Below are 16,299 nucleotides of genomic sequence, written 5' to 3'. Positions count from 1 at the left end.
CTCGGACCTCCTCAGCTGGAATAAGTCCCACTCCCTGAATCCCCTCTGGGTGTACCTCAGTCCCTCCACAATTGGTGATTGGCTTGTTTGTTTACTATTTACTTGTTTGTTCTAAAACACATTTGATGTCAAAAAGAAAATGTAGAAAACACAAAAGAGCAGAGAAATAAATAGGAGGGAAGGAAGGGAGGAAGGAAGGGAAGAAGGAAAGAGAGATTGCCCTAATATTACAACTCAGAGATATGCACTGTTGACACACAAGTTACAGTCTCCCAACCCTCCAGTCCTTGTCTCTACTGAGACACAAGAAATTACACACACACACACACACACACACACACACACACAGACATGCGTAACAGAGGCAGAAACAAATACACATAAAAACCACATATATAGACGTAGAAGTCCATACGCGCGCATGCATGTATACGTCATATTTTACATTCTGTTTTACAACTTTTAAAACCAGAACAATATAATGTGAACATCTATCAATGAAATGTCCTCCCGTAGCCCTTTTACTGGCTCTTGGGTCTCTCAGTGGACAGCTTGTGGTAAGGTACGTGGACAGTGCCCCCTCCTGGGGTGTCTGTGCTCTCTCCATTTCTCCCACAAGTTGAACCAGAGCTGCCTCGAATATCCTTATAGCTGGATCTCTGCCCGTCTTTGACTATTTCCTAGAAGTGAAATTGCTGGACCAAGTAGTATAGTTTTTTAAAAAATCTAAGTGATACGATGGAATAAAAGATTAAAACAATTCTATTTATCCCTAGCAAATGAGAATGTCCTGTTTATTGCCCCCTATCCCCACTCGGGGCTCCTGCCCAGAGGTAATGGCTGTCAGCTGTGGAGGGTATTAGCCCTCCGGTCCCCCGGTCCTAAGCATGTATGTGAAAGCCCATCTAGTTTTGCTGAGAATCTGTTTGCACGTAGGAATACACACTGTTCTTCACTTGCTTTTCTCACCTAATGATATACATTAGAGCCGGTTCCTCTTTGGTACATAGGTCCACCTGTTTTTTTTAATTTTTGTCTTTTATGTTTTCTTTTTTTGTCTTTTTTTTACACCTGATATTTTTAAGAGTTGCATATGGTATTTATTCTATAATATGAGTGTCACAGTCATTAATTGTAAATAATGAAATGATCCAAAAGTACAGAGAATATTGCACCTTCTCACGTACCCACAACCCAGATTTCAGACATGTTACATATTTTGTCATAGTCACCTCTGATTTTTTTGAAATGAAACATTGTAGAAATAAATAGCTGAGGCCCCCTTGGGGACCCTCTACCCTCCAGGGAATCACACGGATGACGTCCCTGTGTGTCCTTCTTGCCTGTGTGTGTCAATAATGCGTATATAGTATGTTTTATAGGCCTTTAAATTTTACATAAATGGCATTCTAACATATGTATCCATCTACAATTTGCTTTTTTATAACTCAACATTCTTGTTTCTTTAGCTCAATAAGTGATCTGTTTTTGCAACGTGTTGCCAAATTGCTCTTCAGAAACATAAACGTATAATCCCCAGCAGCATGTGAATGCTTTCACCAAAAACTGGGTAGTATGAGCTTAAAATACACACACACTTAAATCAGTTTACCGCTCTCTGGAAAATTTTGCTAATTTGATAGATGAAAACAAACAAACAGAACCTCCTTGTTCTCTTAGGAGAATTTCTGCGTTTCTTTGCGAGGTTGAGGCAGAGGCAACGGCGTTGGGCGTGTGCTTGCCGGACTCTGGCTGCCCAGGTTCAGTTCCTGACTCTGCCACTTACCCTTCTGAGTGACCTTGGGCAAGTCACTTCACCTTCCTGAGTGTCCTCTCCTGTAAAATGAGTATAATCTCACCTACCTCACCGTGTTGGTGGGAAAAGCACTTAGAACGTAGCCCCAGGAGGAGATGCTATTGTTAGTTTCTGGCCATGGCTTTCTCCTCTGTGAATACGTGATTGGTATCCTTAGCTCAGTTTTTCTTGGACTGGAGACATCAAATTGTAATTCCTGAAGGATGCCCAGGCTCATTCTGCCACCTCCTCCCCCAGGGGGAGTTTTTCAGGCTGGCCCACCGCAGGCCCCCTCCCTTTGCCCCGCCGGCGCTGACCCTTCCCAACGACCACAACCGCATGGTGTACCTGGGCATCTCCGAATATCTTTTCAACACGGCCGGGCTCGTGTATCAAGAGGCTGGAGTCCTGAATTTCACCCTCAGCGATGACACGGTAAGGCCAGGTGGGCTCAGAGTGCAGTAGACGGTCTGGATCTGAGTCTTGGTTCACAGTTGGGGAGATCAAGGTCTGGACTCTAGAGTCAACCAGACCTGAGTTCAAATCCCGGCTCCCCTCTTTTCCAGCTGGGTGACCTTAGGTGGTTATTCAGCCTCTCAGAAGCTCGGTTTCCTCTATTTCCTCCAAAGGGTGTAATGAGGGTTAAATGAGATATGAATGCTTGTGCAGCCCCAGCACGGGTTTATCAGCACGGAGGAAGTCCTCTGAATACTAACAGTAACAGCCAACGTTGACTGAGTACTTGCCATGTGTTGGTCTGTAATCCAGCCTTATCATCATTTCACCGTTATCGTCATCATCCTCATTGTATATTTGTGGCTGAGTCCTGCTCTGGGCCTCAGTTTACCCATCTGTAAAATGAGGAAACGACCATCTTCTCCAGAGTCTAGGGGCAACCTGATCCCACCCTGGTCACCACCCACACAGGGTTCCTCCTACGCTGCTCCCTGAAGAGATGCCACATCCTCCCTCTCTGTAGAGGCACCAAAGGGATGCTGACCCCCACATGTCCCCCTGTGGAAATAAAGAACGGCCACCCGAATGGGAACTCTTCAGGGCAAGGGAGTCAACCTCTATCATTTGCGTTTGGCAGAGAATCGAAGGCAGACAGGGGGCAGGAAAGCTTTGTAGTGAAAAAAAGGGAGGGCTTCAGGTAGGCTCTTATGGAGGTCGTCGGTGCGGGGAAGCTGGAGGTGGGCTAACGTGCGCATGGGCCGGGCAGCCTATGGGATTGGTTTGAGCAGCATATTTGACTTTTTCAATGTAAAAAATAGGGAATCTGGCAGTCACTGATCATGCCCTGACCCTTCTGGGTCGGCATTCTGTTGTCATATGTGGTCTGGCCATGGTCTGTTTGTATGTTCAGCCTCTCACCCCTCATATGGAATTTGCCACCCAATCTATAACATAATCTTCCAAGATCCTTTTCTCTTCTTCTCTCACTACAGTTACCAAAGGAATCCAAGTTCCTCCTGACAACAAAATCCTTTGGAACCCTCCTACCCCAGGTGAGAAAGGATCTGCTCCCCTTTAGGCAGCTCGGTGAGGAGGCCTGGGGGAGCTAAGTAGGACAGGGCTCTGCTGAGCGGCCTGCCGAGAGCGCCCCTCTCCAGATCCAGAGGCAGCCCAGCCCGAGAGTATGGAAAGAGCTTTGTGCAGCCCATCCCCGGTACAGAGAAAGGCTCCAGGCACCCACGTGATCAGGTGTGAGGGTAGATGCTGAGGGCTCATCCGTTCAACAAATATCCATTGAGTGCCCACCACCTTTCTGGGGCCCTGTGCTGGGCATCTAGCAAAACAGACCATATCCCTGCCCTCCTGGAGCTCCAGTCCAGTGGAGAGAGAAAATTATTGTTAGAAACCCAAAACAATCAAAAAGAAAATGCAGCCTGTGATAAGTGAAGCCAACACTAATTGGCTGAAGTTGATGAGGTCACTTCAGACAAGGCAGCGGGGGAAGGCCTCTCAGTCTGCTTGGGCGGCCATAAGGAAATGCCACAGACCAGCTGGCTTAAACAACAGAAATTTATTTCTCACAGTTTTGGAGGCCAAGAAGTCCAAGATCAAGGTGCCAGCAGATTCAGTGTTTGGTGAGGGCTCTCTTCCTGGCTTGTAGATGGCTGCCTTCTTGCTGTGTCCTCAGATGGCCTTTCCTCTGAGCACATGGAGAAAGAGCAAGAAAGCTCTGGTGTCTCTTCTTATTAGGACAGTAATCCTGTTGGACCAGGCCCCAGTCTGATGACCTCATTTAATCTTAATTACTTCCTTAGGGCCCCACCTCCAAATACAGCCACACTGTGGGTTAGGGCTTCAGTATATGAATTTGCGGGGGATGGTGGGGGGCAGGGAGACACAAACTTTCAGTCCATAATGGCCTCTTCGGTGGTGGTACTTCCAGAAAATTTTATACAGGAGGTACTGGTGTAGAGGAGGTGTGACTGGTAGGGGGCCAGGGGAATTGTCTTGAGGCTTCATTTGCATAACAATAGCATTCTTTTTACTCAGACTGTGAATTTACCTGGGGGAGGATTGGAGGCTAGCTGAGATGGGGGTGTTGCCAAAGCTCTCCTCTGTTCCCCCTTGAAGCCACCACTGCGCTCTAGACTTGGAGGAAGGAAAAGAGCGAAGCTAGGGAAGAATACAGGACAAGCATTCAGGGAGAGGGAACAGAGAGTGCAAAGGGTTTTAGATGGGAAGAGAGCAGGTCATATTTGAGGAAGAGAAGTCCCTTGTGGCTGGAGTTAAAGGGCGAGAGGTAGAAGCATGGGGCGTGAGGTTGGCAGGGTACCAAGTGCTGAATTAAGCAGTCTTTACGATTTATTCCAAAAGCAATGGGAAGACATTGGTGGTGTTTATGCAGGACCAGGACAAGATTGGATTTAGAAACATTTTAATAAAATTGCCCCTTTTGTTGGTTGTCCCTGCTGGGGGCTGCAGGTGGCTAAGATGTTCCCCGACATGAAGATGCAACTCCTCATCTGGGCCTCCTCCCCACCGAACATTGCCGTGTGCCCCACCGGCCTTGACCTCACCTTTGTCCTGGATACCCAGGCTGTTGCTGTCCTCCCAGACTCCTCTTTGGCCCCCCTCTTCCTGCTTGAGATGGTAAGCTGCTCCCGGGTGAGAACTGATGGGGAGCCCTGGACAGGGCCAAGAGCATGGCCCTCAGAGTCAGAGGGACCAGTGTGAATCCTGCCCAGACTCAAACCTGGACTGTGTGTTTCCAGGGCCTGAGACTGGAGCCACTGTCCTACTGCTTCTGACTCCTACCGGCATTCATTCATTCCGTTGTTCGTTCCGTCGTTGGCTTGAAATATGCGTACTATTTCCAATTCATTCACTTGTATCTTTGGTCATTCAATTATGTATTTGTGGATTTGTTCATTCATTTATTCATTCATTTATTCATTTGACTGCTATCTTGAAATATACTATATCTTTGCTGGTTCATACATACATTCATCTATTCCATTATTCATTTACTTATACCTTTGTTCAATTGATCATTCATTTGTATATTTGTTCACTCATTCCTTTATCATTTATTCACCCATGCATATCTTTATTCTGTCCTTTGTCAGTTTAATCCTCCACTTATTCAAGTATTTATTCCATGATTGACTTGTGCATTCATTCATTTGTTCGCTCTGTCACACCGCAAACATTTGGTGGTACCCACTCTGGCAGTTGAAGGCGAGGGCCAGATTCTCCCCACCAGGAGGTACTCAGGTCTGCCCAGTCTCAGGCTGAGGCCCATTTTCCCCACTTTGCAGATTCAGTGGGTTCTGAGGGGGTTGCCCAAGGCCGCACAGACAGTGGGCAGGAAAGCTGAGGTTGGGAATCTTGGTTTCCTGACTCAGTAAACATTCGTTGTGTGAATGAATGAATGAATGTCTGTGGGAATAGGGCTGGCCTGGACTCCAGCCCCACAGCCTGTCTCCCACAGTCCACGGGAGTGGCCTGGGAACGCTGAAATGGTCTCAGAAGCAGGAGGAGAAAATGGTAATTGGTTGACAAGCCAGGACTCATCAACAAGCACAAGGTTTGCAGAAGGAAGAGTCCTCTCCTCCGTGGGTCCCGCAGGTGGGCTCCTCTGCTGAGCCTTTGTGAAGCTTACCTTCCGGTCTTGGAGGTTCGCAGAGTCCCCAGCCCCTGGGTCAGGGGCCTTCACTTCCTGGATTGTTTCTTTGCAGTACGTGAACGTTTCTGCGGATATTGGTGCCAGGTCAGACAGGCTTGTTGGAGAGCTCAAGTTGGACAAGTAAGTGGGCCTGTGGGCACGCGAGGAGGGGACTGCCCATCTGTTCTTGGTGCCCGTGGGCTAGCAATGACCTTACAACGTGCCAAGCTTTCCTGTTCGTCCGTCACATTTAAGCCTCAAACAGCGCATGGTGGGCACCGTATCCGCATTTTGCAGACAGTGAAACTGATGCTCAGAGATGAAGTGACCTGAGACCACACAGTGTAGGGTGACCAACCATCTCGGTTTGTCTGCAGCGTCCCAGTTTTAGCACCAAAAGCCCCGCAGCCCAGGTCACCCCCCACCCCATCCTAGGCCCACTCATGGCTGGGCAGTGCCCGCTGATGAATCTGCTCCAGCCCCCAGCCACTCCACGTCCCTGGCCTTCCTTGGCACTTGGAAAACACTTCAACTTCTTCACACCCTTCCTTGGGACTTCGTCAGCCAACTCCTGCTGGGAGACTCTGGAATCCGTGCCTGGGTTGGAATCCCAGCAGAGGAGGTTGTGGTTAGGGATGTGGGCTCTGAGGTTGAGCCTGTTGCCTTGGAAGCGCAGCTCACCTTCGGCAAGCACTGAACTCTCCAAACTTCAGTCAGTTTCCCTGGCTGGTAAAATAAGCCCAATAATTGTTCTTTGCCAACAGCATCATTTTGAAGGTGAAATGAGGTATTAATATGTGTTGCAGTGCTTAGAACACTTCGAGGGATACAATAAGCAAGAGGAAAAGAGAAAGACAGAGGGGCACACAGAAAAAGAAAAAAAAATCAGAAATGAGGGAGAGTCAGAAAGAGACGGAGAGACAGAGAGAGACAAGGGAAGGGAGGGAGAGACGCAGAGAGAGTGAGAGCAAGACAGACAGACAGATGGAGAGACACATTAACAGGAGAGACAGAGAGACACAAAAGGTGGAAAGAAGAGAGAGAGACAAGCAGATACACAGAGATCAAGAGTGAGGGAGACGCACAGAGTCGATGCGGTGACCCCCGCATTCCAACCTGGCGTCTACATCTTCATCACTTTCACACTGTTTAAACTGAGTCGACCCACATTCCTCCCCAGTTCTGCCTTCTCTCTGGCACAGAGCTGTCCTTCTTAACCTTGAGTTTGGCTCCTGAGGTTTACGTGCTGCTTATTTCTCCTGGCATCATTTTGACAAGTGTTACTGCTTTAGAAACATGTGGATTTAATTTTCCTGGAAACACCCATGGGCCGCTCAAGTAGAGGAGCCGGGGAAAATAGAGCTGGGTGACGGCTGAACACAGACTTTCTAAAATATGCAGGGATGGGGGTGGTGAGAGTCCATAGGCAAGAGTTTTCAAACTTTGTAGGGTACTGGAGACAACAAAAGCTTTGACATCAGGGAGACCTGTTTGAAATTCTACTTGGCTGAATGTTAGCTGTGTGACCTTGGGCAGATTGCTTGACTTCTCTGAGCGTCAAGGACCTCACCTGTAAAATGGGAGTGTGATGGCCCTTGGCTCTTGGGTATTACGGGAATTCAATCGGATAAAGCAACCAACATAGCGAATGATAGGGGTTCAATAAATAGCCATTTATTTACCTATTTCCTAGATCATTGTTAAGATGCCATAAAGTCTGCAAATATGGGATTGTTTATTGGCTCAAATAATTGAAAAGTCCAAGGGTTTCAGGCAAGGGTGTATCCAAGTGCTCAAATGATATCCTTACAACTCTGACTCTCTTGATCTCTTGGCTTTACTATCCCTTATGCTGGCTTCATTTCCCAGCAGGCTGTCACCAAGTGATGGCAAAAATTGTTACCAGCATCTCCGTAATTTGCCGGAGAAAAGAGAATACCTCACTTCCAATATTTCCAGCAGAAGTCCTGGGACCAACTCTCATTGGACCAGCACGGGCTAGAAGTCAATCCTTAAAGCAATCACCTTGGCAGGGGAGATAGACTGCCCTTTGGCCAGCCCACCCCAGAACCCAGCATTAATAATGTAGGGAATGGGTGACCGTCCAAAAGGAAAGCAGGGGGCTGTCACCATAGAAAGGGGGAATGGATACAGGATGGGAAAACCAGACAGCATCTACCAGAGTGGGCCCCTTCTCCCCAGCAACTGAACTCCAATATGAGTCAGGCTAATGGTGGTCTCCACTTCCCCCTCCCCTTCTCACAGGCTGCTCCTGGAACTGAAGCACTCGGACATCGGCCCCTTCCCGGTGAGTCTGAGGCCATTGGTGGCTCCTTCCTTCCTCTGATCTTGAGATAACTGTCCTGAGGGCACCTGGGCTCATAGCATCATTTCAACAGACCACTGGTCCATTTGCATATAATTTGCCTGTGAAGTAATGATGCAGGGAGCTTTGTGGGCACAGAGACCCGAGCTGGAATTGCTGCTCCAAGCTTACTAACTGTGGGCCTTGGGCAAGTCCCTTCCCCTCTGTGAACTTCATATCTTCCCCACAAATCAGGGATAATCCTTTCCACCTGAGTTAGTGTGGTGAGTTTTAAATGGGATTAAATGTGCACAGTCAGGTACAGAAAATCTGCTCAACAGATGTTTGTTGAATAAACGAGTTAATTACTTTATTGAGTACCTACTATGTGGCAGGCACTGTTCCCCAGGTGTGGGAATGTGCTGATGAATTAGATAAGAAGTGACTTCTTCTAGAACCTACATTGTAGTAGAGAAACAGACAATAAGAAATGAAGAAGATCATTTCAGTCAAGATCAATGCTAGGAAAAACTAAGTGGAGGTGGGGTAGAAAGTGATGGGGGAGGTTAAGGGTTAGACCGTGTGATCAGGGAAAGCTTCTCTGGGGAGGTGATATTTGGGCTGAAGGAGCCTGCAAGGTGAAGATCTGTTGCAGGCAGAGGGAATAGCAGGAGAAAAGGCCCTGTGGTGAAACAAGCTTGGCATGTTTGGGGAATGCAGAGAAGCAGTGTGGCTGGAAAAAGCAAGTAGGGGCTGTAGAGAGGCAGGCAGGGGCTGGCTCGCCTGAGCTTTCTGGACTAGAACAGGTTGTGTTCAAAGGGCAGCGAGAAGCTGGTGAACGTTTCATGCATGGAGTGACATGATCTGATGTATACTTTATAAAAGATGCCTCTGGCTGGGATGGGGGGAATGGATTACGGGGGACGAGAATCAGACCATGTGGATCGTTGGGGAGGCAGGTGCATTTGCCCATGTGAGAGATGATGGAGGCTGGGTCTAGGCCAGGAAGAAGGAGAAAGATGGTGGATTGGAGACACACTTCGGAAGTAGAATTAGGACTTGGTGAGAGATTTGATGTGTGTGGTGGGGGGAAAAGGCAATGAAGAATGACTCCTAGATGTTTGGCTTGAGCAGCTGGGCGAATGAATGGCAGAGTCACTTAGAGACTGAGTAGGGCAGGTGGGAGGGAGATGACAGGTGTCTTGCCAGCCCAAGTAGATGATTCCACTACCCGGAATCACAGACTGTCATCAAATAGACTCACCCCTGCTGCTCCCCCATCACCACCCTCTGGCACTGGTGGGGAGTTGCCCCTGTAGACAGCAGGTCAAGTGTACTTCCACAGCCGACCTGAATGAGCATCACTCTTGTGGCTTCCATTAGAAGCCACGGTGTGCTAATTCTGTCCACAGCACTTTACTGCACATGGCCCGAATCTTCCAGAGAGCCTCTTGCTGAACCTCTGGAGAACATTTCCTTAGATCTCTGAAATGCCCCCCAAGATTTCTGCTGAGTGGGTGGGTGCCTTATAAGCCACCCAGCCCTGAAGTCAGTCCCAACATCCCCTCCAAATCCAATGGAAATCCAGCCAGCCATTTCCATCTCATAAGATTACAACAAACAGAAGGACCCAAAGCAACCTCATTGTATTTTCATGGATTTACTGGTGCCAAGGCTCTCATGGTGGCAGCTGGACTCAGTCGGTCACTAACTTCTGCTTCCGCAGAAAATAAAAATTTAAAGTTCCCAGATTCATGAGAAGAAGGGCACCACATTTGATGAGCCCAGGGAACTACAGTCTGGGGAAGGAAACTCAATTGTTCTAGAAACAAAAATGTACATATTTACAAGGTGTGAATGTCACCACTACAGGCAATCATCTTGAAGGTGTTACATTATTTTTGAATTTTTAAAATTATAGCAAAAGCAAAGCATATACATTATAGAAGAGTCAGAACCTACAGATTTGCAAAACAAACAAACAAAAAATAAAAACCATTCCTGGTTTCACCACTTAATTAATAATTTGGAGTACATCCTTCCTGACTTTTTTCTATGCATATTTAATAACAGAATGGAATTACATGGTTTCTGTAGCCTACTTTTTCTTTATTTTTACATTTTTATTGGAGAATAGTTGATTTACAATGCTGTATTAGTTTCTGCTGTACAGCAGTGAATCAGTTATACATTAGCCTGCTTTTTCCTACTCAAAAATATATCACGAAAAATTTGTGCTGATAATTACATTTCTACAATATCATTTTTAATAGGTGCATAGTGTCTCTTAGTATCAAAGTACCACCATGTTCCCCAGATGATTCCCCAATTGTTGGACATGTAGGTTGCTGTTAATTTATTGTTTTGGTTCTATCTATCGCAATGCCTTAGAGGCATGTTTGCTGGCCCACCACGCACACACATTTTTAAGGCTTTGGATGAACATTGCCGAATAGCCCTCCAAAAGTTTGAACTAGTTTGCTCTCTAGCCCAGTGTCAGAGCAGGTGCATTTTCTTATGCAAAGTTTTTCACATTTAAATACTCTGTGACGACCTTCCTTACCTCAGCCTTGCCCCCTACAGTCTAGAAAGTGATTTGCATCTGGAACTTTTAAAGCAAAAGGGGTCACTTTGGTGACCTTGATCGAGCTGCAGAGTTTTCGCGTCACCCCTGTGTCCGTCTCTCAGCGGTTTTCCCAGCTGTGAGGTTGCCCTGGGTGGGAGGCAGGGTGACGGAGGACAGCTGACGCTACAGTGCCCTGATGTGTGTCCCATCATCCTCGTGACCCCCAGGTTGAATTGCTGCAGACTATCATGAACTACGTTGTGCCCACTGTCGTGATTCCCAAGATTAACGGTAAGGAGTTTTGGAGAAAGGATTGATTTTCAGTCCTGGGGAAGAGGCGGTGTGGGGGTGGGGTTCGGTCCTGAAACCACCCAATACCCAGCCCCAGCTGTGGTAGCTGGAGGTGGTGCCCTCAGATGAGCCTCAAATGGCATCTGACCCAGAAAAGGGATGGGAAAAACGGTTGAGTTCCTCCCATGTGCCCATCCAGCCTTTGAGACAGCCCCTAAGACAGGGGATGGCAACGGCGTCAGTTTTCATAGGAGGAAATGGGAGATCAGAGAAGTTAAGTGATTGTTCCAGGTCACAGAGAAGGTGAGAGATGGAACTGGGATTTGATCCCAGCCCTGAAGCCAGAGCCCTAGGTCTTTTTCCACCTCTGAGAGAGAAGGACCAAGGAAGAAGGGCGAACCTGGGCTAACGCTTCCACTCAGCTCACTCACTGGTGAAACCCCTGACCTTTGCAGAGCCAGGGGCAAGGGCACAAATAGAGGCCCCCGTGCTGTGTAACTAGAACACTTGGAAATTGTAAATGAAGACAACAAATTATTACATATAGTCTCTGGCTTCTCCTCCTACCTTGACAAATGCAGCTTCGTAATGACCTGAGGGACCAGGTTGGAGTTTAGAATTCTCCAGAGTTTCACAGCAGAATGTGGCAGGATGGGGGAGCTGGACCACAGCCCGTTTCCAGTTTCATCCTAAACATGGTTGGGCTTCGTGTGCCTATCCATCACATGTCCCCGGGGGGCCTGCACAGCCCAGCAAGCAGCCGCTCTGGCCGTCACTCGGGCTGGGTGTGCACCAGCAGTGCCGGCACCCTCAGGAGGGTGGTCTTGGGGCTGAGGGGGCGGGAATTCACCAGTCCTGGGTGCTCAGAGCACGGTGGAGGAGAGAGTGGGAGATTCCAGGCAGCCTCTTCACAGGTTTCTTCCCAGAGCCGGGCCAGGGCGGCCGGGCTGTCTGTCTCAGATCCTTGCCGCTCCCTCCACCTCCCTCTTCCCTACAGAGGAAGTCCCTTAACCTTAACCTCTACCTTAACCTCCAATGCAGAGAAGCTGCAGAAAGGCTTCCCTCTCCCGCTGCCCGCCTCCATCCAGCTCTTCAACCTGATGCTTCAGCCACACCAGGTGAGTCCCCAAGCTCTCCTTCGCCAAATCTCCCATCACAATAGCCACCTTCCTCCACGTCAGCTCTGGATCAAGTGCTTTCTACCCTTTCAATAATCCCAGAGGGTGGGCTCTGTTACTGAACAGAGAACAGAGGCTAAGACTCAGAAAAGCCACATGGCCATTACATGAAGTCCAAAGTCAAAGCCAGGTCCCTGCTTTTAACCATAGGCTGCACCACTCCCACCCTCCCCCTGGTAAAAATGGAACTCACGTGGTGGCCCCAAAGCCTCTTTTATAAGGTGGATGCACTTAAATACTTGACAAGTAGGTGTCACGTGCCTTCCTTTGCATCCAGCATCCTTCTAGGCCCTGGGGTATAAAGCGCAGGGCCTGGCAGATACCGTAATGGACGGCCTCCTCTTCCCTTTCCCTCACCCTGACCCCCTGACAGCCTCTGACACTATTTTCCCCATCCATGGAATGCTTTCTTCTCCTAGCTTTGAAGATTCCCTCTCCTGGTTTTCCAGCCACCTCTCACTGGGCTGTTTGGTCTCCTTTGCTGGTTCCTCCTTCCCCTACCAGTGGGAGTTCTCCAGGGTTCCTGCCCCGGCCTCCGCCCTTCCCCCGCTATTGCTTTCCCTGGTCACTTTCATCAGCTCAGGCTCAACAGCTACCTTTGTGCCGCCCAGTGACCTGGCCGTGCTTCCAGTCTCTTCTACGTGCCCGAAGTGTACATATGCTGGTTTCCTCGTGCCTCCATCCTTAAACCCACTGTGTCCCAACAAAGCTGTTAACTCTGCAAGGAAACCGTCACCCACTCTTACATTCCTTACCGCTGTCCATGGCTTCCTGATGACCTGGTGGCCCTCCTGGGAAACCTCTGCCCAGCTTCCTCCCTCTCCCTCACCCCCAACATCCATCCCATCAATCCCTGATTCTTTCAACTTAATGGGAGAACTACCAGGGCTAAGAGACAGTAGAGAAATAGCTGAGTGAGCAGAGGAAACACATTCCCCATGTTCCCTACATGTTACCAAGTTCATCCTTAAAATAAAAAAATGACCCCATAGGCACAATTTAATTCCTTCATTTCTGAAAATTCTGAGTGAAGGGCAGGAAGGAGCAAAAGAGAAGTGGTTTTGCAACTGTGATCGCAAGGAGGGCTCCCTGGAGCTGCCAAGAGGCAGGGATGACAAGTGAAGGCCTTCCCAGCAGCCCAGGGGTCTCCACGTCTGAGAAGAAAACAGCTGGCAGAGAAGCTGCTGACAGATTCACGGGCCGTGGCAGCCACGGATGTGCAGACCCCAGGGGTGGGATGCCAGGTGCCCCCCGCCCCACTCACTCCTGCCTTTCTGTCAGCAGACAGGCCTGCACCACTCTCTCCTTCCCGACAGACAGGCTCCCAGAGTTTCCTTCTAAAAACCCAGCATCCCCATATTCACAGATGAGGGGTACACTTCCGGCTGATGACAGCCTTCTCGTCTCTCCTCCAGGATTTCCTCCTGTTCGGTGCAGATGTCCAGTACAGCTGAAGTCCCCATGGGTGCTGGGGGCTGTCAATCACATCGGGAGGTGAGGGGCTGTCAGCACCCTAACCCTGACAGGCCCCATGGAGCACGGGCTGCCTCCCTCCAGGCTTCCCTCTCTAGCTCTTGACTCGGAGACTCTTGCAAACGTCTCTGAACTCAGATTCAGAAATGATCTAAACATGGGAACCTTGTTCCTTGGAAAAGTGTGTGGTGTGTATTTTAGGGATTATGAATTTCTTTCAAGGGCTAAGGCTGCATGGGCTGCATTTCAATTGTAATCACAATATTTCTCTTTGTGCTTCACACAACATTAAAAAAGAAAAATAACAAAAACCCTGTTTTTTCTGTGGAATTCTGTGTGATGGTATGGTTTCTTCTTGTTTTATGTCCATTCATTCGTTCATTGGCTGTACGCAGTGTGGCCAAGATACAATCACCTCTTTTTAGTTCTCTAATTCATTTCTTGAGCCCCCCACATGCTTTCCTTAGCAGAAACTCCCACTGTCCCTTTTTGAGGGCATCCCTCATTCAACAATCCCCAAGAATAATTGGGGTTTACTTAGTCCAAAGGGAGTGGGTCTTGCTTCCTAATGTCAGGCAGAGGTCTGTAGAATGGCTCTGTCCATTGGGATGTTGTTCCTGCTACTGCCACATGGCGTCGCTGTTGAACAGTGATTCCGCACCGCCCATTGTCTTCCTGTGCAGTCATCTACCGCGGCTGTTGCTCCTGTCACTACCACGCGGGGTCGCTGTCGGGCGCCTATCCTGCACAGCCCGTTTTCTCTGCCCCACACTTGGGCTCCACCTTGATGGCTCTCTTAGTCCATGCTTTCCTGCCCAGCCATTGGGCCCAAAGCAGAACACTGAGTCAGGGGACAGAGCCCTTTGGAGTTTTTAGTCAGTCACATTCTCAGCTGCAGTTAACACTTCCCCATGACTCTGCAGGCTGGTATGGAAGCCCGATCACCAGCCCAGACTGCTGTTGAACTCTTGGTGAGTTTCCCTGGGGACTTTGGGCCATTTCCTATCATGGAACATCAGGTGTGGCTATCTCAGGCCATTAGATAGAGCCTAACAGCACTGTACTTGAAACTGGTGGAACATTCCTGGAAAGCCTCCTTAGATGTTGACATTTGGTCTGAGACCAGAAAAATGAAGAAGAGTTTGAAGCAGGCAGTGGTGTATGGATGACATGACCAGATTTCGTTTTAAAAATGTTTTTTTGTGTGTGACTTCTGAAAGCATTAGAGGGGCAAGAGTGGAAGAGGGTGGGCACAAATTAGGAGTCTGTTGTCCTTCAGAATTCATCCAGGCTGGTGCTAGTAAAAATGGAGAGAAACACTGCAGTGAGGAAAAGCAGATAAAAGACATTTTTTAATTTTAAAAGAAAAATGTACATGCTTCTGCTAACATCATTGATTCTCTGTTAAATGGAGGTAGAGACTCTGGGGCCACGAAGGGAGGGACATTGATCAAGCACAGCACACTAATGATTTCATTTAATCCTCACAGCACTTTCCATCCCCCAGGGTGAGATTTGTTCAGTCCTTGTAGATTGAGTCACTCCCTGGATTACACATCTGGTAAGTGGCTGAGCTGGGATTCCTGACTTTTATGTCATCAGAGCCCATGCTCTTTCCACTCCTCCCAGATGTCCAAATCTTGCCTGTTTGGGGCTTGGCATATTGAAGGCAGGACTACTGGTTTCAGTTGCCTAGGCGGTGCACTGTAAAAAGGTACCAGGCTGGGGCTTCCCTGGTGGCGCAGTGGTTGAGAGTCCGCCTGCCGATGCAGGGGACACGGGTTCTTGCCCTGGTCCAGGAAGATCCCACATGCCACGGAGCGGCTGCGCCCGTGAGCCACGGCCGCTGAGCCTGCACGTCCGGGGCCTGTGCTCTGCAACAGGAGAGGCCACAACAGTGAGAGGCCCGCGTACCACAAAAAAAATAAAAATAAAAAAGGCACCAGGCTGAGGGAACAAAACCCTTTCTCTGATTTGTCCTCCAAGAGGGTGCACTTTTTCTGTTGGCCAAAGACTAATGGAGGCACTGAATAGGAACAGAGAAAAGCAGCTTGTTAGGCTGGAAGAGGGTGAATGGAGCACAGCATGGGATGAGGCTGGAAGGCCTTGAAGACTGTTAAGGACTCTGGATTTTGTTCCAAAAAATAAGGGAAGCCATTGGAGAGTTTTGAGCAGGAGAAGGACACAATCTAATTCTCATTTTTTAAAGACCCCTCTGGCTGGGGTGGGAGCATAACAGATAAGTAAGGGGACATAACCCTGCCTTTTCCCACCCTCACTTCATCTCCCATCATTCTCTTTGGAGATGGCCGGCCCCTTCCCACGCCTACCCTCTACTTTACAAAACATTCAGGCAGCCCGTGCCCCACTTTCTATAGAAAAAAGTACAATTATTTCTTAGATCTAAAGACCTGTGAGTGGGACTTCCCTGGTGGCTCAGTGGTTAAGAATCCACCTGCCAATATAGGGGACACGGGTTCGAGCCCAGGTCCAGGAAGATCCCACATGCCGCGGAGCGGCTGGGCCCGTGCGCCACAACTACTGCATCCCACGTGCCTCGAGCCTGTGTTC

General features: G+C 48.8%; 1 protein-coding gene across 1 annotated transcript in view; it reads left to right on the top strand.

The window, feature by feature from the left end:
- BPI (bactericidal permeability increasing protein) overlaps positions 1–14,016 on the top strand; it is a 29,596-nt gene extending 15,580 nt beyond the window's left edge. The window contains exons 8-15 of the mRNA XM_004272838.4: positions 2,054–2,230; positions 3,244–3,303; positions 4,733–4,900; positions 5,989–6,056; positions 8,181–8,223; positions 11,014–11,077; positions 12,119–12,195; positions 13,671–14,016. Coding sequence (XP_004272886.1) covers positions 2,054–2,230; positions 3,244–3,303; positions 4,733–4,900; positions 5,989–6,056; positions 8,181–8,223; positions 11,014–11,077; positions 12,119–12,195; positions 13,671–13,709 — 696 coding nt within the window. The 3' untranslated portion in view covers positions 13,710–14,016. The remainder of the gene's footprint in view (positions 1–2,053; positions 2,231–3,243; positions 3,304–4,732; positions 4,901–5,988; positions 6,057–8,180; positions 8,224–11,013; positions 11,078–12,118; positions 12,196–13,670) is intronic.
- The last annotated feature ends 2,283 nt before the right edge of the window (positions 14,017–16,299 follow it).

The sequence above is a fragment of the Orcinus orca genome, chromosome 16 (genome assembly GCF_937001465.1).
Source record: "Orcinus orca chromosome 16, mOrcOrc1.1, whole genome shotgun sequence".
Classification (NCBI taxonomy): Eukaryota; Metazoa; Chordata; class Mammalia; order Artiodactyla; family Delphinidae; genus Orcinus; species Orcinus orca.
This window is presented reverse-complemented; position numbering and strand designations above follow the sequence as displayed.